The sequence below is a fragment of the Lissotriton helveticus genome, chromosome 1_1 (genome assembly GCF_964261635.1).
Source record: "Lissotriton helveticus chromosome 1_1, aLisHel1.1, whole genome shotgun sequence".
NCBI lineage: Eukaryota > Metazoa > Chordata > Amphibia > Caudata > Salamandridae > Lissotriton > Lissotriton helveticus.
In genome coordinates this window covers 1,271,810,106-1,271,834,534 of record NC_136057.1, presented here as the reverse complement: position 1 = coordinate 1,271,834,534, position 24,429 = coordinate 1,271,810,106, and the positions used below count along the sequence as shown (strand labels likewise).

Here is a 24,429-nt window from a genome sequence, read left to right as displayed (position 1 = left end):
CTGCAAATTTTTCTTCAGTCTGTTCATTGAAGCATTATTAAGATTTCCTATTTCGATGAAAAATATGTGTTTCATAATTGTTAATAGCCACAGTGCCACTCACAAAACAAATGGTATGGATAAGATCAGTGGTAGTACCAAAAAGAGAATGCATTTAACTTGAAAGGTAATCTTTCAATGCATAAGGAGCAACAGATAGAACCTTTATTAATTATTTTGTATACATAATTTAGACTTGAAATACTTTTATGCTACATGGAGTCCATTAATAAATAATTAATTGATGCTTGCTTTAACATGTAACTGTAAGATACACATTTATTACAACCTTATATGCAGAAACAGATTTTGAAACAGGTTGGGTAGAAAGGACTTACCAAATCATAAATCTGATTGGCCAACTGCACCTTTTCATCAGCATCCTCTAAAGCTTTAAAATAATCCTGCACACAAAAATTGCAAAACATTCATCAAAATAACACAAATTTGATGATTCATTTGTATTAGCTTTCACAGTAGAAAGCGGTTGATTAGAAAATGAGAAATTGCCATTGTGCACACTAATCTAAAGTTCATAAATAGTTATGCTCTTACACTACTTAAGTACGTTGGACACATCACTTACATAGCAAGACACTTACACTGCTAGGCCAAAATATAACTGGAAGGTAGCTAGTCTGTAATATCCCATCCTCATCGCCATTGTAAAAAGACCTTCTGGACGCAGTAAGTGATTTATTATAGCTTGTTTATTGGAGCTCGTAAATCAGCATCCAAACTCGTTTCCATTCTCCAACTAAATACCCCGCATATACTTTCAAAGCCCCCCAACATTCCTTTGCAGAATACATGGCAACATAATACATTTACATCATTACAGTCTGAACTGAAATCTGATAATCATTTGCCTTTGACAGATTGAGCACCTGCATTTGAAGCTGTTGACTGTAAGTGCACAGCTTTGGCAATTCCGCTTTTACACTCAGCTGCATTTCAAGAACTTGTGAACAAAACACAATACAAACCTCACACAATAATATCATTTTACTATCATTAAAACATGTATTACGAGAAAATGTAGGACTCCCACACATCTCATTACCAGCGAAGGTGGAGGCACAGTAGTAATTAATGGGTGCGGTTTTGATGGAGTGCCAAACCTGTTCATGGTGCTCATATGTGTTGTGGTAAGATTCACCAGATACCGATTTGTAAGACAGTGGAGGAATATCTAGCAGCACTTGACCTGAGGTCTACTTGCTGCTGCCTCTGCAAGTGAAGGGGCAGCCTGAATAGAGTAGGCTAGACGAAGCGCTTCCGACAGCATTGTGCAGATACATGATGGTATGAAAGTTTCTGCAGTGCTTGGAAAAACTGTGCCACCCTGTATGTTTCATGTGTTCTAGGCTGGCCCACATTTTAACTTTAGTCAACTAGACAATCTGCAGGCCAATGGCAGTGCTACACATTTTATAATATACCGATTATAATCTAAAGTGAATTGCCGACCTGTGATTGGAGCTTCTGCTCTTGAGCACAGGCTATGAGGATATCAAAGGTGAGGCAGTGATTAGATGATAGGGTATAGGTTCTTTTACCTGCACGAATGGCCTACAAGTTCGCCTCTGTAATGATCCATCCACAATCCCCATAACCTGTGTCCGTATCATTTTCTCATCTGTAGGACATGGGTAGACACCAATTGTTTCATGTGTGTAAGCGCCTGACTGTGCAAGAATGAATTGGAGGTGTTCATTTGGGACACCAAGTACATGGCTGAACAATGCGATCTCCCTGCTGGATGTCCTTTGTCCAGGGAAAAAAGTAACCTGCTGGAGCTAGAGTTTCACTAGTCGGGTACTGGTAGCATTTACCTGTCGACCCTGCACACCCAGAATCGGTTTTGACTGCTGTTAGTTTATTATGGTAAAGATCGAAAAGAGAAACCAGTTAATATGGCAGCCTAGATCGGAGGTGTTATCACTATATGATTTACTATTTTACCAAGACTCAGAGGGTGACCATATATTAGCTATACTAAATTAAACTCCCACTACAAGTGTATCGAAATGTCAGCAGACATTCAGGGGATACACAAAGTCTTGCACAAATTATTCCAACTGCCATCCTTGATGTTGGGAGGGGGTGGGGGGAGGTTGCACTTATGATCCTTTATAATAAATGTAATTTGTACAGAAGCTTATTCATCCACTCACCATGGTGTACTGGCCCTTGGATCCTACCAAAGGATAAGCAAGCAGTGGTCTGACAAGAATAAAAGCAAATGTTAACCTTTTGCAATAAATGTTTTATTAAATCAGTACAGTGTACCTGTTGGGACAAGTCTCCTGCATGGCTTAGACACGCTGCCCTAATGATTTTTCTGGAGGGCCTTGTGTGCTTTCTAAGAGCGAAGTTGATATACAGCAGGCCCACTGGAGGTATTCATTGTAGAATCTTATCGATATAACCAATGGGGTCCAATGTCCGTGGCCATTCAAAGTGTACTCTTTTGTGAAACTGGCAGGCAGCCCTCTCAAACCAACCTATTCGGAGAATGGTAGGTGGCAACATATTTTCTTGTTGTTGTCTCTTTTTTTTTTTGTTAACCATTTCTCGTGTGAAGAGACTGCCTACTGTCTTCCTATGTAAAAGATATGTTCAGCTGCCATAACTGGTTTCTTGGCCTTCACTACGACAGGTCATGTATAAAGGATGAGTGCAATACGTGTACAGAACGTGGGGTTCGGCACTTGTGTATACGAACTAGTGAGTGCTGGAACCCATTAGACTCTACATGTGCTAGGATGACAATATTCACCTCAGACATTGCTCCCTGCTTGCATACTCTCCAGCTTCCCCTTCTCAGCACAAGATATAGCAGGTGGGTGGAGGAGGTGCTCCATCACCTTTCGACATAGGCAATGGTAAACCTATGCCACTCCCACCATGTCCTCACCACCCTTACACTCCATAATTACTTGGGGACATTTGAACTTTAACCACAAATGAGGGTAATGATTGCAATGGCTGGTGAAGATCTCCCAGTTTCCAGCTCCCTAAAATTATCTTTCTATTAGCTAGGGCCGTTCAAGACATACCACCACTGAAAGGCCAGGTGACCTGGACCAGTTACCAGTACCTACTGGTGGTCCCAGTCCCTGCTGTGGATGTCCCCGACAGCACAGTCCCAAAGTACCTAAGAAATAAATCTTGAGAGATGACCAACTAAGTCCCAGTGAACTAGGCAAGTGTTTGCAGCCAGGGCACTTCATGCGGTCGCTCTTCACGCTGCTCCCTGATCTATCACTGGTATCGTAGAGCTTGCTGCCAGACTGCTGATTGCCATTAGTTTCAATTGCTCATTTCATCGTTACCATAGCGCTTTGCTGATAGACTGCTCTTGAATTTTTAGTGAACTGTGCACTGCTCGCTTTGCCTGCTTTGGCCATAGAATTCATTTGCTCATTTCTTCGTTATCATAGCGCTTTACTGATAGACTTTTGAATTGTTACTGAACTGTGCTCTGCTCACTTTGCCTGCTTTGTTATTTGTGCCTGATTGTGCCGGTGCCACTGCCCAATTAATCTCGTCCTCTTTCGCTTTTGGCTTGCTGCCATTTTGTTGTTTGTTGTTGTGCCTCCCATCCGGCTCTCCACCCCGCTCCCGCCTCCCAGCTGCTCCTCCCTCGCTCCGCCCCCCCACCATCCACTTATGTCTGATGCACTAGCGCACAGCGTTCACTCGCAGCGGACGCGCCCCATGCGCTCCGAAGGCGCGCCAAAGGTAAGCCCGTCTACGCCCGTCCGCGCCTGGACCGCGCCCAGCACCAGTCCCCCAGGCCCACGCAAAATCCACTCCACCCGCATAACGTACGACACCGCCACCCTCTCAGCCCTTAACCCCGGCCGATCACCAAACTACCACCAAGCCGCCCCAGGACACACCCATGGACCCTTCACCTGCCACTCCTGCAAGTTCGACTGCATCAAAACCCACACCAAATCCTCTAACTCCAAACAGAGCTTAGACACTAACCACCTGAAGTGCATACTGCTCAACACCCGCTCGGTCCACAGACACGCCATTGACCTTTGGAAACTACTCTACACCACATCACCGGACGTCGCCTTTCTTACAGAAACCTGGATGAACGCCTCATCAGCTCCCGACATCGCCATAGCCATCCCGGACGACTACAAGATCATCCGTAAGGACCGCATCAACCAAACAGGAGGAGGCATAGCCATCGTCCATAAGAACACCATCCGCATCACGACCAGCTCCGACGTTAACCTCGCAGCCGCCGAACACCTTCACTTCCAGATCCACACCGACCCCAAGACCACACTCAGAGGCACCCTCATCTACAGACCACCAGGACCCCGCACACAATTCTGCGAAGACATCACTGACTTCATCAGCCCACACGCCCTCCCCTCCGAGGACTACATTCTACTGGGAGACCTCAACTTCCACCTGGAAAAAGAACAACGACAGCAACACCACCACCCTTCTGGACAACCTCGCCAATCTCGGACTCAAACAACTTGTTGACACCCCCACTCACTATGCCGGGCACACGCTTGACCCAATCTTCACCTCCAGCAAGCACATCTCCTTCAATCACACCACAGCTCTCCATTGGACAGACCACAGCTGCGTTCACTTCAACTACAAAAAGACTACGACCCACAACCACCCACAACCAATTCCCCGCAGAAACTGGAACAAAATTACCTCCGACCAACTCATCGCTCCACCAAAACACTCCCGCAAAATCATCGGACCCAAACCTTGCAGCCACCAACCTCACACAATGGATCACCCACAGTGCTGACGAATTAGCACCCTTGAAAAAACAGCAACTCAAGCAAGGTAGCAAAAAAGCCTCCTGGTTCAACAATGACCTTAAGAAATCCAAGAAGTTCTGTCGCACCCTCGAGAAAGCCTGGAGAAAAAACCCAAACACTGACAACCTGGCCACCTTCAAGAACGCCACCCGCAAACACCACCAACTGATCCGATCCACCAAGAAATCAGCATTCAAGGACCGACTCGACAACAACGCCCACAACAGCAAGGAACTATTCAACATCGTCAAAGAATTTACCAACCCCACCGCCGGCACCAACGACATCACTCCCTCCCAAGACCTCTGCGACTCCCTAGCCTCATTCTTCCACAACAAAATCGCTGACATACATAACAGCTTTGAAAACCTGTCGGAAGACCAGTCCACCCCACCCACCCCCGAACCAACCCCCCCCCCCCCCCAACAACCGCTGCGCCTGGAACCCAATCACCACTGAAGACACCATCCGCCTGATGAACTCCATCCACTCAGGATCGCCAACCGACCCATGTCCCCATCACATTTTCAACAAAGCAGACTCCATTATCGCACCCCATCTCCGAGACGTCATCAACTGCTCCCTCAACGCCGCTACCTTCCCGAAAGCTGGAAACATGCTGAACTCATCATCTCACAGCCATTTGAAGTTAACATTTTTTTTTATTTCAAAAAGATTTTATTGGTTGTTTTCAAATAGGCGAAACATACAATAGTGTAAATGAAAAGAAACATATGGAAACAAGGAAATAAACATATGAAACTGAAAATAACCATATGCAAATAAACAAAAGGGACATTAAAAGCAGATACATTGATTGTTCAGCTTGGGGTGGCAAAGTGACACTCTTACTCATATAAGTGATGCTTAGCTTAGAGACACTGAGGCCACCATGGTAGTAGCAATGACTAGAAAAGTATCCAATCTATTCAGCGATGGAGAATACAAAGAATTCCATACCTCAGAAAACAGACAAACTTGTTACCGGTATACCGGTATGCAACTAACAATCTATAGTGTGTTAACATTAGTGTATTACAGCGAACCCGTATGAGAGCATTTCATGGGGGTGGTTGGATTATCAGGCCTCTATTGTGGATCATGGGGCTTTGAGTGAGTTAAAGTAGGGATCAAGGCTGTCCCAAATGTTCCTAATGGGGGGTTTCCATGGTGAGTTGTGGAGAGCTACGTTGTCAGCCCCTCTTAGGTGAGTGACTGTTAGACCTGGCATCACTGGTGTGAGTCTCCCTTCCATTTTGACGGATTACCTCCTCTGTTTGGATAGGTTTTTGCTGGTTATATGCTTTGGGCACTGTGCCACTGCTATTCAGTGCCACAGTGCAAGCGCTCCCTATGTTAAATTGATGTACTAATTGGTTATTCCATAATTGGGTTATTTGATTTACCTGTCAGCCCCTAGTACAGTGCACCATGTGTACCATGGGCTTGTAAATCAAATGCTGCTGGTGGGCTTGCAGCACTGGTTGTGCCACCCACAGAAGCAGCTTGTAAAGTGTGTCTCAGGCTTGCCATTGCAAGGCCTATGTACAGTCTGGCACTGCCATGTTGACTTGGCCAAGTGCACCCACTTGTCAGTCCCTAAACCTTCCCTTTGCTTCATATCAGACACCCCTATGGTAGGCCCAAGGGTAGGGTGCATTGTAAGTATAAGGTAGGACATGCTCTGGTGTGTGTAGCATGTCATAATAGTGAATTACAGCCATTTTCATTTTGCACTATTGAAGGCTACCTGTTCTCCATAGGCTAGAATTGGCAGTTAGATTATTACATTCTTATAATCCTAACTGACTCAGGGAACATGGTAGAAATTCGAATTTAATATGCCTGAACTAAAATACATCTTTTAGTAAAGTTGATTTTAATATTCTGTGTTTAAAAATACCACTTTTAGAAAGTAGGAATTTTCTTGCCTAACTGTCCAGGCCTGCCTCTGCTAGGTTGTGTATTCCTTGTCTGGGTTTGAGAGTGACCGGGCTGGGGGATTCCAGGAGACAGGCTGGGGCAGCCCAGTGGTGAATAGAGAGATCTGCATCTAGATGGGAGGGAGGAGTTGCACCTGGGACATGAATAGGGCTGGGCCTTCCCTCTACAATGCTGGCTCCACCACCTGTGGCTTGTCGGATGTCTCTGCCCTGCACTGTGAAAGGAGAGGAGGAATTATGTCACCAGAGTGCTCCAGAACTGTATCTTCCCTCCCCTGTGCTGGCTCCACCTCCTGTGGGGCTGCTGATGTCTCTGCCCTGCACAGTGAAAGGAAGAAGAGAGTCATGTAAACAACGTGCTCAGGAACTGGTTTGGACTAGGCAGAGGCCTCTCTGCCTTCAGAGAACAAAGGATTTTGGGGTATAAATATTGGGACCCTGATCCCAAGAAATTCAAACCCTTCAGGACAAGAAACCTTTCTGCCAAGGAGAACCACCAAGGAAGCTGCAGGAGTTGTACTGCCCCTCTGCCAGTGTGCTGTTTGCTGGGTTGGCCTGCAGTGGTTGCTTCATTGCCAAGGGAAAGGAGAAGGAACTTTGTAAGGACTTTCATCTACAGAATATTCTCCAAGGGCTTGAACTGTGCTTGCCTCCTGCTGAAGTCTCAGGGACAGAAGACTTCACCTCCAGTTCACCTCTGAATTTCCTTGCTGGGAATTCTCAACTCCAGACATTTGCGTGTCGCTGGGAGCTGGAAGCGCGACGTATCGAGAGGAAGCGTGTCGCCGCCGCAGCTGAAATCGTCGCATCACCGGAGAAGCGAGCCTTCGCCGCATCTCCCTGGAAGCGCGTGTTCATCGAAGCTGCCTGCTGTCGAATCACCGGAGAAGCGTGTCACATGGCCTGTCGCGGCTCCAAAGTACAGTCATCGTCGCAAGGCTGCCAAGGCGTCTACGCATCGCCGTCGCATCGGCGCATCAAGGGCGCCATCTTCTTGCATCGCAACCGGATCATCTTATTGCATCAAGGCGCCATCTTGCGCACCGCAACGGGCCCGCAGGCCGAGAATCTATGCATCACCTCCGCACCGGTAAGGATCACGATGCATCCCCTACTCTGCGCAAGCATTGAGGCACGACACATCATCTCCCCCGGATCACGGAACCGACGCATCTCCCCTTTTGCGAGCCTTTTGTTCACTTTGCGTTACACATCCAGGTACTTTGTTGAGAAATTTGTCGCATTTATCATCAACTTGAACTAAGCAACTTTAATCATCTTTTAAGCAATCTTAAATTTAGTATTGTGGATTTGTGGTCTTGTGTGAAGTCTATATAAAGAATACTTATTTTTGTAAAACCAGAGTTGTGTCCATCTGTAGTGTTTTCACTGTATTACTGTGTATATTCACAAATGCTTAACACACTGTCTCTGAGATAAGCCTGTCTGCTCGTGCCAAGCTACCAAGGGGGTGAGCAGGGGTTATTAAGGAGTGTAATCCCCTTATCCTGACTTAGAAGTAAGGGTCCCTATTTGGACAAAGGTAAATACCATTGCCAACTAGAGACCCCCAGATCTAACGGTGACCCAGTTCAGCCAACATTTAAAGAAGGCTTTCCGTGTGTCTTTCCAATTATTGAGAATGACTTTAGCTGCTGCCGTTAGGAGGAGGTCCAAAAGCGCCCCATTTTTTTCATTTAGTGATTACGTCCTGAGATAGCCGAATGCCAACATTGAAAGTTCCCTGCTAAGGGGGTATGAGAATAGTTTAGCTATGTAGTCGAAGACCTTATCCCAGAAGGGTGCCACGCAATCACATAATAGTAGTAAGTGATCCAGATCTCTCATTTTGTCTTTACAATTCCAACAAACGGGGTCTTCTCAAATTTTGAGAGAGTGTAGGCAGGCTGGTGTCCAGTAGGCCTTGTGTAATAGTCAGAATTTCGTCTATGAGAGTGCTGGAGTCATCTTATTCCTCGCAACTGAGCTCCAGGTTTTGGACCAATCAACCTCCGAGATCGGCGAGAAGGAGCGAGATTCCCAGAAGGATGTGAGATTCTTGTTGAGGGCAGAGTGTTATGGTCGTAGCAACTTGTATATCCAGGAGACCTGGTGTCCTAATCTATTTATTTTCAATATGTATTGTGGCAGGGACAGGAGTAGGGGCGATAGTTCGCTTTTGTCAAGGCAGCCGTAATTTTTTTTAAAGTTGTAAAATTAGAGGGGACCTAGCTCGTATCTGGACTGCATTTCTTTAAAAGATAATGGATAGGTGCCGTTTGAAAGTTGATGAGGAAAATAAATACCTTTATCAATCCATGTTTCACTATACAGAGTATTCCCTTTATATAGGATTTAGCGTTATTGCAAAGGGATTCAAGATTAGACCGTCTAATGCCAGTGCCTAGTAGTTTATCCTAATTTAGCAGAGCAGACTTTGTGTTTTTAAATATGGGCTTTGAGCAGATGACTTTGGTAAGGTTTGCTGTTAGGAGGGCTGCTGGGGCAAGGTTACTAAGAAGTGAGTTTTAAATATCTAGCCATACCGGGGTGTATTCTTCCGGTGGACGAAACCAGTATGAGTCTTGTTTTGCCAGGAATGCCGACTGGTAGAGTTTAAAGTCGGCTAGGTTAACCCCTCCCAGCGATTTGTTTAATCTGAGTTTTTTATACTGATTCTTGCTTTTTTCCCTTGCCATAAAAAAATTGAAAGTAGGATGTCTAGCTTGTGATGGGATTCCTCTGAGAGCATGAGGGGGGAGCATTGTTATTAAATAGTTCACTAGAGACGTGATCATCATCATCTTGATGGTCTCGATCCTAACCCACCATGTAATAAATCTAGGGGACCATGCATTGAGAAGAGTTTTAATTTTCTCCAAGGTGTTAGCCTCATTCCGTTGGGAGTGTCTCTAATAAAGTGCTACCAAATGCAATCCCCAGGTACTGGATATACCCCTGCTGCCATGTCAGGCCGGAATCACCCAGTATTTCTCTGGAGCAATGAACGTTTAGGGGCTTGACCTCAGACTTGTCTCGATTCAGTTTATATCCGGAATGGCTAGAGTGGATTTCTATGGTATTCATCAGGGCCTTGATGGATAAGCTTGGTTCTTCTGTTAACATTTTTTGGACAGAGATTGCTTGCTTTGTATACCGTGGACTCTCTTACAGGAATCCTTCATATCCAGTAACAATTGTATAGCTGTATAGAATGCGAGAACATTGTTATTCTTTCAAGAAATCTGCAAGTGTGCTATAAAATTGATGATATTGGAGCAAAATAAAGCATGCTAACCTGTAACCATCAGTTTGCAGCTCCTTGGGCCATAGATAGACATGCTGTACTCTCTTCAAGCATTTAGTATTGGGTTCAAACTATAACAATTTTTGCTTGTTTTCAAATCCTTTTGCATTTAGATTCATGCTTGCATAGAAGGACTCAAGTGCATTCCCTGAAATCCACAATGCACACATATTCCTCCACAGACCAGTGGTGTGGAATTTAATAAAATATCTACTTGTCCATGGGGCAGGTTGCTTCATAAATCCACTTGTCCCTTTTGTGCCATGAAATACGGTGACAAATTAGGGCAGCAATCTCATTTTATAAGAGCTCCGAAATAGCCTCTCTGATTATGCCAGGGCTCCTTCCATAGTAGGGTTTGAATACTGGCAATTCTCGTAAGTTGCCACATGTCTGCAGATCTACATATTAACTCTTCTCTAATCTTTTCTCATACTGAGAATGTCTGGAGTAAATTTCCAACCTATGGCAGACATAAAACTTCTTCCAGGATTGGGAAAAAAGTGGTTGGAGGGAAAGTGAACTTAAAACAGATTTTCACATGAGCAAATCTACACCTGCACATTTGCTCATGCTAAAATGCAGTTCACAAATACTTTCTAGGAGTACTATTTCTTGGCCTACATCTGTAATGTCTTGTGCATTAACGAAAGTCATACATCTGCACTTAATGCAAGGATATGATTACACTTTTGAGACTTTATTTAATAATTGGGCTCCTAATTAGGACTGGAGTGAACAATGACCTTTTTTGTTTATTAAAATGAGGTCTCTCTCTATCGGCTAGCTTCACTGTGAGTGACAGCATTCGGTTCTTTCACAAGAAACAAAATCGACACGGTTGTTTTGTTCAGTGGCAGGAACTACTGTGGCAATCTGTGCTTTTTGAGACCCAAAATGTTTTGCTTTTGCCAATGTTTGCTATGATAAGGGTCCTGCAGCTCCCACACCAATAAGGTTTTGCAAAAAACATGCCAAAACAAGTCACGCATTGACAAAACCAAAAGGCTGACCAACTATTTCAGACCTGTTGGCTTTACCAATGCTAGTTTATTTTTATGTTTCCCATAATCTTATTATAACTGGTTACACCTTTTTTCCATTATGAATATTTTTGGGAAATACTAGCATACATCAACACATTTTACTAGATGATGATGATGCAAAAATACGGTACCTAAAATGTTACACTAGTTTAGCTAAATGTTTTTTGCATTTTTGGTGAAGATTTTATTTTGAAATCAACGAATCAATCTCAAGCTTCTGCATATAATTGCATCCAATCAGAGCATTCTGGGAGTAGTATGAATAGCCTCATATTGCTAAACAATGAAAATATGTGTACACAGTCAGTAGTAGTGTGAGCTCACAACTTGTACTTCGATTGCTCACGCTAGTAATAAAGGTTTTGCATTAATGAACCCTAAATATAAGTTTGAACAGCATTAACACATGGACGCAAATATTAACTTAACTGCAGGCATTGCCTTTCACTGATCCATAATGTGGTACGGTAAACTGGCAGTCAAAGAGTTTGTGATGTAGGGGGTTGGGCCTACTTGTCACGAGGACAAAATACACATGAAAACTTGTTGCCCTTGATCCCAAATAATATGTCTCGGGCGTCTGGCTATAGGAATTCCACATCCCTGTGACTCACACAAATACATTTTATCACCATCGTAATATACATCAGTACGTGTGTGCAGAAACCTCCACTCAACTTGCAAACTGGTACTTCCATATAAAGACGTTTTTATCTGCAGCACATATTGTAAAGTGGTACCCTTTCTTGTATCAAAAGCAGTAGTTGGCATAAATTGGCCAAAGACTGCGCAATCAACATTTTAAAAACTATCTAACCAACTAGAACTTCTCTCCAAGCATGTATAAGGTCACAGTGATAATTATTGAGTCGAAGTCCTCATGACTGCCCCAAAAACGTTGGTTAAAGTAATGTTTCCCACAATGCCACTGTAGAACCATTCGTATGTGTGGACTGGAGGCACTGCATCCTTACAACAGTAGGATTGATCCATGAATGACAAATCTCTGCATTCAATTCGACAATTCATCCTGCAATATCAGACTTAGAAACGTTCTTTACCTGGTGTGTTGTGTAAAAGTGGCTAAAGGCTAAAATATCTTCTGGATTGGCCTGGTGTATTTAAAATAGTATAGAAGAACCTTCTAGCATCTATTTTTTATTTTATTTCATTTTAAGGGATTTGTAGAGCACATACCTGTCCAAAGGCTTCCCAGCACAGGGAGACAGATGCCAGACAGAAGTTGGAGGAGGGTTAATAATACTGATGAAACAGCCAGGTTTTAATTGATTTCCGGAACGTTGCTTCCGTTTCCAGAAATCTGGGTTCGCTTGGGAGAGAATTCCACAGCTTGGGTGCCAGATGAGCAAAGGATCTGCCTCCCCATCTGGCTCTCCTAGTTCTGGTAATTTTTAAAAGCCGTTCAGAGCAGGATTGGGGGCTTCTGTTTGGGACATAGAGGGTCAACAAGTCTTTGATTTTACTAGGGCCCTTGTTGTGCAAGGCGTGCCTTGACCTTGATTCTGGCCTCAATCGGGAGCCAGTGGAGAGTTGTTAAATGCTTTCCAACTGATTCCCGTATTGGGACCTTACACAGCAGTCTTGCTGACACATTCTGGATCACTTGGAGTCTTGTGATCATCTAGTATATATAGAGGTCTTTCTGTAATATGCTGTGGATTTGGAAGAACGCAAGTAACTCAATGGATACATTTATATGAAAAACTGAAAGATCCTTGGGCAAAAGCATAGATGATTAAACATTATAAACTTGCACGGACTCGAGAAACCCCTTCCATGAAAGTTGGTTTAAAGTGAACAGCGGGCATTAGCACACCTAAAAGTAACACATTTAGATACAATAAGGAAACTAAAAATATGCTATGCAGGATCACTAAGTCCTTTCATTGAAGCCCGAATGACTGGAACTGTTCTTTTGTACCATTTTCAACTAACATTTAAAGAGAGTCTACTCTTAACATACCAGTATTGATAACCTGTTTCCATTCTGCAACACGCCTTTTATTTTGCCAACCAGCTTCAAGGGCGGCTTCCCTTTGGTAACTGAAAGTAAATTAATTCTAACATTTCAAGTGCCAAACTGCTACATTGAGAAACTGTAGACCAGGATACCTGTCTTTATATATTTATTTAATAAAGCACACAATTACCTGAGGGTGTCCTGGTGCTAGCAAACTAATACACTCTATATAGCCACTAACAGACTCATTTCTTCATGAATTTTAAACACTCTTTTAGAATAATTTGTATTGCAGACAATTTTACTCTTTTTTTTTAACCGTTTTTTATTGCAGAACCAAGATATACAGCATACTGTTATGAAGACCCTGCACTGCAAACGCTAGTGCGCATTTGCTGTTCAGATGAACTCCTTACACGGCCTGTAAACCCATCAGACAATTTTACTCTTACTGTGAACTGTAAGGGGCAGGAGACTTTAAACCAAGGAGCGTGGTCGAGGCTAATCAGTTTTAGTCTATTGGCGAATTGAATTGGAATCTGAATATGCACTTTAGTTTCACTGCGGAGACAGCTTAAAATGCCATCCGGGTAGGCGCTCTAGTTGTTCTCCAGACTATTAATATAAATGAAGGCAGGGGTGTGGACGCGCAAACTAACAGCCTCATTAGTTCATGAATTTTAAACACGGTTTTAGAATAATTTGCTGCGGCCAATTTTACTCGAATTGTGAATTGCAAGGAGCAGGAGACTTTGAACGGGGAGCGTGGTTCCAGGGTAATCTAGTCTATAGGAAAATTACATTTGAATCTGCATTGCACTTTAGTTTCAAGGAGACAGCTTGAGATGCCATCTTGGTAGGCACTCTAGTGGTTCTCCCCGGCTATTACTATAAATAAAGGCAGGGGCATAGATGCGCAATGGGCACACCAAAGGCAAGCCCGTCTGCAGCCAGGTGCCAGAAACCCTGGTCTTTTCACCAAAACGGTGGTATCGTACTCCTCTGAACAGATGTATGAATTGAAGGCAAGGATTAAGTGTAGCTGATTGCATTCTATCAATCCTAATGTCGACATTTTGTGCTGCATTACATGCAACTTTAATTTAGGTAATAGCTCTTCCTCTTATGTTCCTACTTTTAACCTCTTGCCTGCGATGAATGTTCCGCGCTAGTGCGGAACGGTTTATTGCGCGGACGGGGCCACGACGTTCAACGGACGTGCGCAGCAGCAGCAGTGGGGTTAAGAAAGAGGAAATGCAGCAACTGTTTTTGCTCAATTGTAGATCACTAGCGCAGCCCAAACTGGACTTGTCGTCACTTATTAGCAAGAAGCAGCTAGATGTGTTATTCCTTACAGAAAATTGAATTCACAATGGCTCTATGCCGGATACTATACAGGCCCTACCACCAGGGTATTTTATTGTCAGGAGTGATCAATGGGGTGAGAAGGGCGGTGGAACTGCCATAATTTATATAAAGACACAATGTAGTGTGTCCTGACCTCATCAATTCTACCTAATTGTGAAAGTGTTTCATTTTCTATTGAACTTTCTCCTACTTTCAATAGCTCTGGGGTTTTGTTATATCGGCCTCCAGGTTCAATTACACAGTTATTACAGGCCCTTCCTTTGGCAAATGCTGGAGTGGCATGAGACAAAGCTAACTTTACCCGTTTGTGGGACCTCAATATCCATCTGGAGGACCCCAACTGAGCAAAGGCTACTAACCTAATTCAGGATTTAGCATGGTTACAACTGATTTAACTCATCAGGAGCCCTACACATAAAAAAGGACATCTGCTTGCTCCAGTATTTAGCAACCTTACTAATATACTTCTGAAGAAACTACTTCCAGTTACTTGGTCTGATCATGATTTGATATTAATCATTCTGCCATCTCAGATTAACACCTGCCCTCCCCCTCTCCTCCACCCCCCTTCTTTTAGGACAGCTAGACCCTCTCCCTCAGTGACACGTTGTAACGATTTGGCTAACTTCTTTCAAAAGAAAATTTGGGATATTTATGGATCACTCTCTGTTACAGCAAAACAGGAATGTATCGGTTTCTTCTTGACAATAAAATGTACTCAAGGAGGCGCTTTCGTCCTTCCCTTTGATTAGGGCACAGGATCTGAAGGCAATACTTATGGTGGTTAAGTCAGCCTCACTGCTTGATCCTATTCTTCATATTCTGAAACAAGGAACCAATACTATCTACCTAATGCTACCAGTTTTGTTAAATTTCTCCTTACGCTGTAGAGAAGTCCCTGTCCTCCTGGAAACACGCAATGGTAAAGCCACTGCTAAAGAAATCTCCCTTAGATCCGCAATTAGCTGAAAATTGCAGACAGAAATCCCAATTATCAGGTATCAGGAAAGTGTTGGTGAAACATCAACTAACATTTATCATCATTTCTAGAAATGAATTATATTTTGTACCCCACTCAAATGGGATTTAGGCCAGAATACAGTACTGAAACTGTGCTTCTCAAAGTGAAGGAGGAACGTAAGCAGATCCTCAACCAAGGGGGTTAAGCAGCAGTTATTGTACTGGACTTAAGTGCAGCTTTTGATACTGTAACTCATCCCCTCAATACAGAGACTTAAAAGTGCAGTCATAACCAACCTTGCTCTAAAGTGGCTCTAGTCCTTCAAGGACATGAGCTTTCAGGTATATGACAAACCAGATTATTCCAAGGTATGCTCCCCGACGTTTGGTGTTCCCCAGGCTCTTCATTAAGGTCTACATTATTTAATCTTTATGTCAGTCCATTGGCGGAGATCGTGCAAACTTACGGTCTTTCATTAGTATTGTATGCTGGGAAGGACATTGCAGTAAAATTTATTTATGTCCATATGTTAAAGTTTTTCGAACTTCTATTTATGGTTTATTAATGCAAAGCCCTTATTATTCGGGTGGGTGATCTAAGGAAAGGGGAACATCCTTTACAATGCGGATGTTACACCGCAGTTCCCTTACGACGCAACTTTTACGACGCACGTTGTAACAACGTATTGCGCTGGGGGGCGCTCCAGGATAGTAAATAGTTTAATTTACTATCCAACTCCTTCCCTACTATCCATGGGGACTAGAGTTGGAATAGTAAATTAAACTATTCACTATCCAGCCCCCAACAACGCAAATCGTGGTAACGACTTGCGTTGTAAAACATGCATCGTAAAGTACTGCGATGTAAAACATCGCGTTGTAACGACGTACATCCCTAAGGAAATATTGTAAATTCAAACGGCACTACTGGTTCCAGGATAAAAATGTGTACACACGTTTGTAGATTTGAACAATATGAAGCTACGTTTAATGCTCCCAGAATGCTCTCTGTTGAGATGCAAATATTTGTAGAAGCTTGAAATTAAGATTGACGATTCTTTCTTTTAAAAACAAAATTTTCACAAATAAAATGCAACTAGGGAAAACATATTGCTAAAATATAGTGAAATGTTAGGTACCATTTCTTTGAAGCATCGTTTAGTAAGATACATGCTAGTGTTTCCAAAAATATTCATAATGGAAAATCAGTGTAACCAGTTTCAACAAGATTATTGGAAACATGACAATTAACAAGCCTTGGCAGAGCAAAAGGTCTGACAGTGGTATTGAGTGTATTTGTTCTGCCAATGTGTTTCTTGTTTTGACTTGGATTTAGCAAACCTTCATTGTTGTGAAGCCTGCCTGGTGCTCACCACTATAGCTAATATTTGCAAAAATACTTTTTGGTCTTAAAAAGCAAACACTGCCACAGTAGTCCCTGGCAATGAGTGCTGATACGCTCCTTGTGAAAGAACAGAATGCAGTAATTCGCAGTGAAGGCAGCCCATAGACCGATAGATAGAGGGATCGAATGTTAATAAAAAAGGTCTTGGTTAAAGCTGGACCTAATTAGGTACCCAATTCTTGAAGAAAGTCACAGAAGTTCGCCCATGGTATATGTCGTTACATTAGTGCAGATTTACAGCATTCATAAATGTACATGATTTTTCAAAGGTAGGCCAGGAAATTGTACTCCTAAAAAATATTTGTAAACTGCATTTTAGCACGAACAAATATGCATGTGTAGAGTTATTCATGTGAATCTGCTGAGCATTTACAAGATCACTTTTCCTCCAACCCCGTTTTTCCTAACCCTGAAAGAATTTTTACTTCTGCCCTGGTCAGGAGTAAACTTTCAACCTTTCTCAGTATGTAAAATATTAGGGAAAAGCTGGAGAAAACCCCTAAAAAATTCAAGTTCGTAGGTTTGCACAGACTTTCAAAGGGCATTCCAACACAAACTATTACTTACCACTACCGACAGCCCCATTATGTAGATGTGCCGAAAGGTGGCAAAATCAGCCCTTGCTAGTACTCAAACCCCTACTATATATAACATGAGTCCTGGCATAATCAAAGAGGCTATTATCAGAGCTCTTATATAATGAAATTGCTGCCATAAATTGTCACACTATTTGGCATCAAAGGGACAAGTAGATTTATAAAGCAACCTGTCCCATGGACAAGTAGATATTTTATTAAATTCCCCACCCCTGTATAATGTAGAAGGACATTGAGATTCGGGGGAGGAAGGGAGTTTGAGTGTTTGATATTGTTCAGCATTCCGTCTACCAATTGCTCTTTTTGCGGTCAACTTTCTCAAGCTGTAGGCGTTCAACTGTTCTCTGGCAATCTTCCAGAACAATTCACATAAGGCCCCAATGGTATATGGTCTGCACTAGGCTCAAATGTACAATATTTGCCTCATCATGCAGTCATGCAGAAAAGAGAAAGGTGGTGTTTCCCATAGATAAGTGAGGTATTGACCTGTGTAACGTTTTCCAATGAGGTTTGTCCCTGCAGGTGATTTGGAAAACAAACACCGGCAGAACATACTGGCTCAGCATTGTATCAATTTCTGCATCTGCTGCTATACGCCACTGCACACTTTGCAAAAAGATAGTGAATTCCTGGTTTATTCTGTCTAAAAATGCTTATCGAGTGAGCACTTTTTCTGTAACCTGGCTCAATCTTGTCTGTTTTTTTCCAGCAAGTCCCTGCCTTTTCAATTATCTACGTCAAATGGGGAACTGGATGCCTGGATACCCCTCACGTGATAAGTTGTGCTTTACAATTCCAGATAACATAACATAATTAAGACAGTGGAAGTTGTTCTCTTTACTGGTCATTTCTTATGTATCGGTCTTGGTCCATTTTATGTGCATGGTTCTCTAGGTGGTGGAGGTTACACTCTAATCTCAGGCATCAACTGGGCATGGTTATCAAACACTCATCACAACACATGTACATGCAATATTGTTTTTGATTTCATGTGGTCATCAAATTTGACCTTTAGTGTAAACATTTCCCAAGGCTCATCTCTTGCCCAAAGATCCCAGTCACAAATCAGATAAATGGACACCTTAAAACAATGATAAACTAACGCAATCACAGAGGTACTGGAGGAGCTTGGCCATTTTGAGGAACCTTAATCTTTCACCTCATGTAAAAAAGATGAACAGAAACTCCTCAGCCTATTTAGTGATTAATGAAAACTCTATTCAAAATAAGCACAATGTCTTACGGATTTAACCATGCATCATTGTTGTTGTTACCTTTTTGATAGAAGTCATTTGTTCTTCTCTCCACTCAGGTTTGTTTTTCTTTGCATTTACAAAAAACTCATTCACTCTTTGCTCCAACTGATCCATAGCATCTACAAAAAAATAAATATCATGTGTTAAGTGATTTGGAAATCGATAAAGCAAAATAAACTGGTGTATGTTAATAAATGGATTGTAAAACTGTCCAATGTGCAAAGGTCCTTAATTATTCTATGGAAACTTCTTTTCATCACAGCATGGTAGAAACCGGGGAGGGCTTCACAAAGATAAACCCGGACACCTTTAAAGACAAAGCAAATGTATAGGAAGAGGATTCACCCTTTTACTTCCGTATTCAATTTCTTTTCTCAATTTCATAATTTGTTTTCAGAAACCTCAAACCAGCTGACAAATTTGCTTTAGTTTCTCACAGCTGCGAATGACGAAGCAAAACATTTTTGTTTTTAAAATGTAAATAAAATGTGTTTTAATTGCATCTTCTCAGAACAAAAAGAAATCTAGGAAAATGTAGCATATTCATACCACTTAAACCATGAGATTAGACCTCAACATATGTGTCAATCTGTAGATCGGAACCTTTTTTCTATGGGAATTTACAGATTCTGGCTTATAAAGAAACTGGTCGTTTGGTCCGGAAATGACTTGCAGAAGCACCACATTCCAGTCATGCTTTTCAATCCCCAAGTGAAAATACAGATATTACAACGTACCTTGCCCACATGCTTGGGGCATGAGAAAAAACAGATCTTGGTATACAGGCACAAAGGTCAGTCAAGGACGAAAAGGATATCAGCGAGCTTTGGGATCGTACTAGCATGCAGAATCTATTAAGCATCAGACCATTGCGCAGCTACTGCATCAGCAATGATGCCTTCTATTGATGCGCCACAAACTACTGAGTGCAGAGGCTAGGTTAGGGTTTCCCATTTCCTAGGGTACCAATGAGACTCCCAAAGTACACTAGATCAGGAGTTTGAGAAGCTCCTAGAGATAAGGAGTCCAGCAAATTCAGCCTAAAATGATTAAAATACAGGTAAACTCTGCAGACCAAAGAAAGATGGGCATGACAGAATAGCTGGCGAAGCCATCCTATGAGCAGTGTGGGTGTCCCCCAAAAAATAAACACAAGGATGTATCAGGATTGCAAATTTCAACAATGAATGAAGCAATAACAGTAACGTTGGGGGATGAGGATATTTGAAAATAAAAGTATGGCATTTTATACATGAAAACATTCACAGTCCATTCATGTGGGAAAGTAGGTTGCTACATGCAGTGAATAAAAAAATCCAATTTGTTTCCAAAACAGAAATAAGAACTTTTTTTTAAATACATCCAAAGGAAAATGTTAAGAAATAAATATTTTTTCAATGTGATGTACAGAGAAACATGGGATTCGACATGCTATGATTGATCTTAATTTTGAATGTGCTATACTTTTTCCATATTTCTGTGTATTTGTTGTAACTATGAAGATGTAGTAAAACCAAATAAGTTTGTCCGTCAGAGTATAAAGGGACCGTAAAAAATAATAACGTGGGTTGGTTTGTGGAGAAAAAAAATGGCAGAAAATGGATTCAAAAATAGTAGTGGCAATATAAAAATTAAGATTAAAAAAAACATGTTCTTATATTCGAAGTGTGACATCTATAAGACTACATTTCCTAAAATTGAGGCGTTTCCTGCAGTCCTGCAGTCAACTCGCACTGTGTTACATACTGTGATCAATATCAACTGGATTAACTATTTGGACAGAAAGTTAAAAAGGTGCTGCGAACTCCATTTTAAAAAACATTTTCATTCTTGCTCTAATTAGCCGCCCTTAAAAGCAATCCCCGATCAAAAAGAAACACAAAAAATTAGTTATTAAAAACACGGACTAGCAAGTAGATCGTAATCTAAAACTTTTACCATAATATCATAGGCAAAGCTGCATAGTAATCATGTGCTCCATATTTCTAGATTACCACCGTTCACACAAACGAGTCAAATTAATTACACAGTCATAAACATCTTTAAGCAGGATAAATAATCAGAAGTCTACATATTCCCCATTTGATTGAACCATTGTTTCCTTATCAGTCTGGCTCTATTGAGGAACACTCCATAGGAATGATTTTGAGGCCAAGTACTCGCAAGGCAAAATGTAGAGACCAGCATGCTGAAGGTAAATGCGTCTTTTATAACAAGGTTGTTTCTGCCACAGCAGTTATAAATCGGGTAGGAAAACAACAAGCATTAGAAATGCAATAAGTCTTGCATTTGTTTGAGTTAGAGCTACTGGCGCTATAAACGGCAATGTGTCTTACCCTTGTGTAATGGAGTGGAATTATGTGGGTTGTATTAGAACTGTTAGTTGTGTAGTTGCGATGCGTGGAATTGTTGGTGTGGAGTGGATATGTGTAATGGAAATATGTGGCATGTTGTGCAGTGGAATGTGTCCAGCAATTATGTGGTATACGACGCAAATTAAATTGATTCATTCGTTGTATGTGAATCCTTTGGTTTTTAAATTGTAAACAAATAAGCAAAAACATTTAAATGCTGTGACGGAATGGAGACAGGCATGGTGTGAATATGGAAAGGATGAAAACTGTTGCATCGGGGTGCTAGAAGTCCTTTTGTGTAACTTAAGTCAGAAGTTCACATATGTTAATGGATGTGGAGACAGGAACCTGCGTCACCAGATTGGTCTGCAGAAGTACCTTCTTTTTTTTGTAAAATGGAAAAACACATCAGTGATTGTGTTTTTAATACTACTTTAACATCAATGTGTTTGAATGAGAGTGTTTGCAGTGACTGCGTTTTGTTTCCAAGTAAAAGACAGCACTTGTCTGCTTATACCCCAAATGTATTTGTGTGTGAAAAGCACATGGATGTAAAAAATAAAAGAAATCCAATTAACACCATATCATTTGTGTATGTATATTTAAAGTTGGTACCAAATTTACAAATTGTTGAAAGGTAGGTTGTTTCGCAGTTTTTTTGCACATATTTCCTTTAATGAAATACAAAAATGTTAAACACAACGATTTGAAGAGCAAAGAGAAAGCTTTCTAGTAATTATATTTCAATCCTGCGGTCCGTTACAATTGAAACATAGTGAAAAGAGGGGTTTAACGTTTCTTTCATTATATAAAAAAATTAAAGGATTCAGTTGCAAGGCAGTGTGCAGCTCGGTCGAAATGATGACAGTTAAAGCGTTGCACCTATAAAGTGGGAGCCGCGCTGATCAAGTCAAGCGGAACATGAAGAATGGAAGGAAGTGCCCCAATTAGTTCTGGTGATTTTCCCACATCGCTGTCCATTTCCAAGCAATATTATTTGAATTGTTGTACAAACTAACACGATACTTGTGTTTGTATTATGCTTAAAGCAATAGAGTAAACCAAAATAGAACCATGGATGTTAAAGCAGCCACTGTGACCAGAATTGAACCCAGGGGAAACAAATTCAGGTTCACAAGCAACATGGCCAGATATTTTTGTTGTTTATTGCTTACTAAAAATATTGTAAAATTTACTAAAACTGCATATTAGCCAGTTATCATGTGGAATACTTTCAAAAGGTATTCCTGGGCACACTTCCCTCGTGACCTCTAAAGAAGATTGACGCCGCCTTTTTTTTCATAGTAAATGCATTTGAAATCTGTAGTCCTTCTGAACTTTAAAGGAAATTAAAGATGTGGCACATGTGTTTTAATAGCACTACAGTGTGAATTTAGCCTTTACAGAACATATAGTAATTTTAAACAATTTTGCAGTCTCTCCCCTTCTTTGTTTGAAGCGCCAAGATGCGGTCACATATGCCTAAGAAAGTAGAGAATCTGCCTTCTTTCATTTGAAATGAGCCAGCTGGAACAGTTGAGCCAAAAGCTTAGTATGGCCCTAAACATTGTTACCTCCTTTACTTTAGGAGAAAGGAAAGGTAGCAAGGCACAAAAAACTGCACCACCCAGTATAGTCTTGTGACACTCGTGTCACAACTCATGTACTGCCCACCTCAAACGACCAGCTGCCACATGGTCATAAATTAAATACAAGTTTAACAGAAAGCTGAGAGGCAAAACAATCTTAAGAGACGATTCAATGTTTAATGATATTTCATTCACTGTGTTTCCGTGTAAGTAGAACAATTATTTATTTTGTTTTCTCCAAACAAGTAGGCACAGCCAACACGAATGGCCCTACAAGGGCTTCAACTGTTGAGTTGTATTCGAATCAATTGTCACCACCCATACAGCTCCATACGTTCAAATTCCTGTGTTGGCTAAAGTGCACGTTTCGGGTTTGTCCCAATCACAAGAGTCTTCCTTTACTAGCTGTATTTGGTTTGTCACAAAGCCATAAAGTAAATTACCCAAAAACATAGGATGTGAAACCAGCAACCGAAACAAGAACCCTGGTTCCCAAGACTAAACATTTACAGAGCAGCAATAAAAGCACATCTGTTTGTTTCTGTGTAATTTAAACTATGTGTATATTTACAACGTGCTATCACACCAGGAAACAACATTGTGTAATAGATCTATTCAACTATGTATTGCATATCGCAAGATCGCCTGCTTGCTGTTGTTGCAGAATCCACCCCTCAGAAGCGTCTCAAAGGTGCATTGTTTGGGCCTGTCCCGCATCTTTTACAATGAATACATTTCACAATTGTGCCTTTTTAGGCCAGCAACCATCAGTCGATGTGATATAAAATGTAATGACCCCCCCAAAATGCGCTATGTTAAAGTATCTGCTGGTCAAACTGCCCCAAAAAACAAACACATTTGGAGGGAAGTGCTCAGTGCACATTGAATTGCATAACACATTCGGAAATACTCAACCGCCAGATCATAAGCCATGTGAAAAGTCTAAGAAAGTGAAATACCTGCTGCCTCATACTACTGAGGATGTAATCAGTGCTCTGTTGGAAGAAGCAGCAGACAACGGCAAGCCCTTTGCATTCTTTAAAACACTGTTTTCGTGCACCAGGCCCAAACGGATTCCCCTGCAATTTAATTTTTTGCGCCTGCATATGTGGACCATTGGACTCCACCTCCCTAATTGGATAGGAAGATCTTGCCCCCAAGACTGGCGCCATGCCGAAATAGTCATTTTCCTTAAACCAGGCAGTCCTCCTGAGGCCCCGGGCTCTTACCACCCCATATCTCTATTAAATTTCAAGCCGAAATTACTGGGGAAGGTGCTGGCGGACTGCCGCCGCACCTGTATTCTAGACCTGGTGCATCCGGACCAATCTGGCTTTATGCCTCAACGCTCCACCCGGCACAACATCAGGCATGCACATACTGCTATAGCAGAGGCCCACTGTTTGGGAAGCCCAGCAGCTGTCCTGCTAGCCGATATCGAAAAAAGGCATTCGACTCATTGAGCTGGACTTATCTTTTTAAACTTCTAGAAGAGATTCATCTGGTTCCCTGTTTTCGTGCATATGTAAAATTGCTGCATACTGATCTCACAGCCTCAGTTCGCGTGGCCGGTTACCATTCCGCCCCTTCCCCATCTGTAGGGGTACCAGGCAGGGATGTCCCCTCTCTCCGCTCCTATTCGCATTAGCAATAGAGCTATTGACGGCATGGGTACGCTTAGACGCGGTCTATCGGGGATTGGACTGGTCACCTGACTGCTCAGACAGGATAGTACTGTATGCAGACGACGCGTTATTCTTTTTTTCCGACC

The 24,429-nt window shown here is 42.0% G+C and overlaps 1 protein-coding gene across 1 annotated transcript in view; it reads right to left on the bottom strand.

Moving 5' to 3' along the window:
- Positions 1 to 24,429, bottom strand: part of ING3 (inhibitor of growth family member 3) — a 151,647-nt gene that overhangs the window by 107,411 nt on the left and 19,807 nt on the right. The window contains exons 3-4 of the mRNA XM_078680449.1: positions 18,734 to 18,834; positions 378 to 443 (exon numbers count right to left, since the gene is read on the bottom strand). Of these exons, the coding sequence (XP_078536575.1) occupies positions 378 to 443; positions 18,734 to 18,834 (167 nt within the window). The remainder of the gene's footprint in view (positions 1 to 377; positions 444 to 18,733; positions 18,835 to 24,429) is intronic.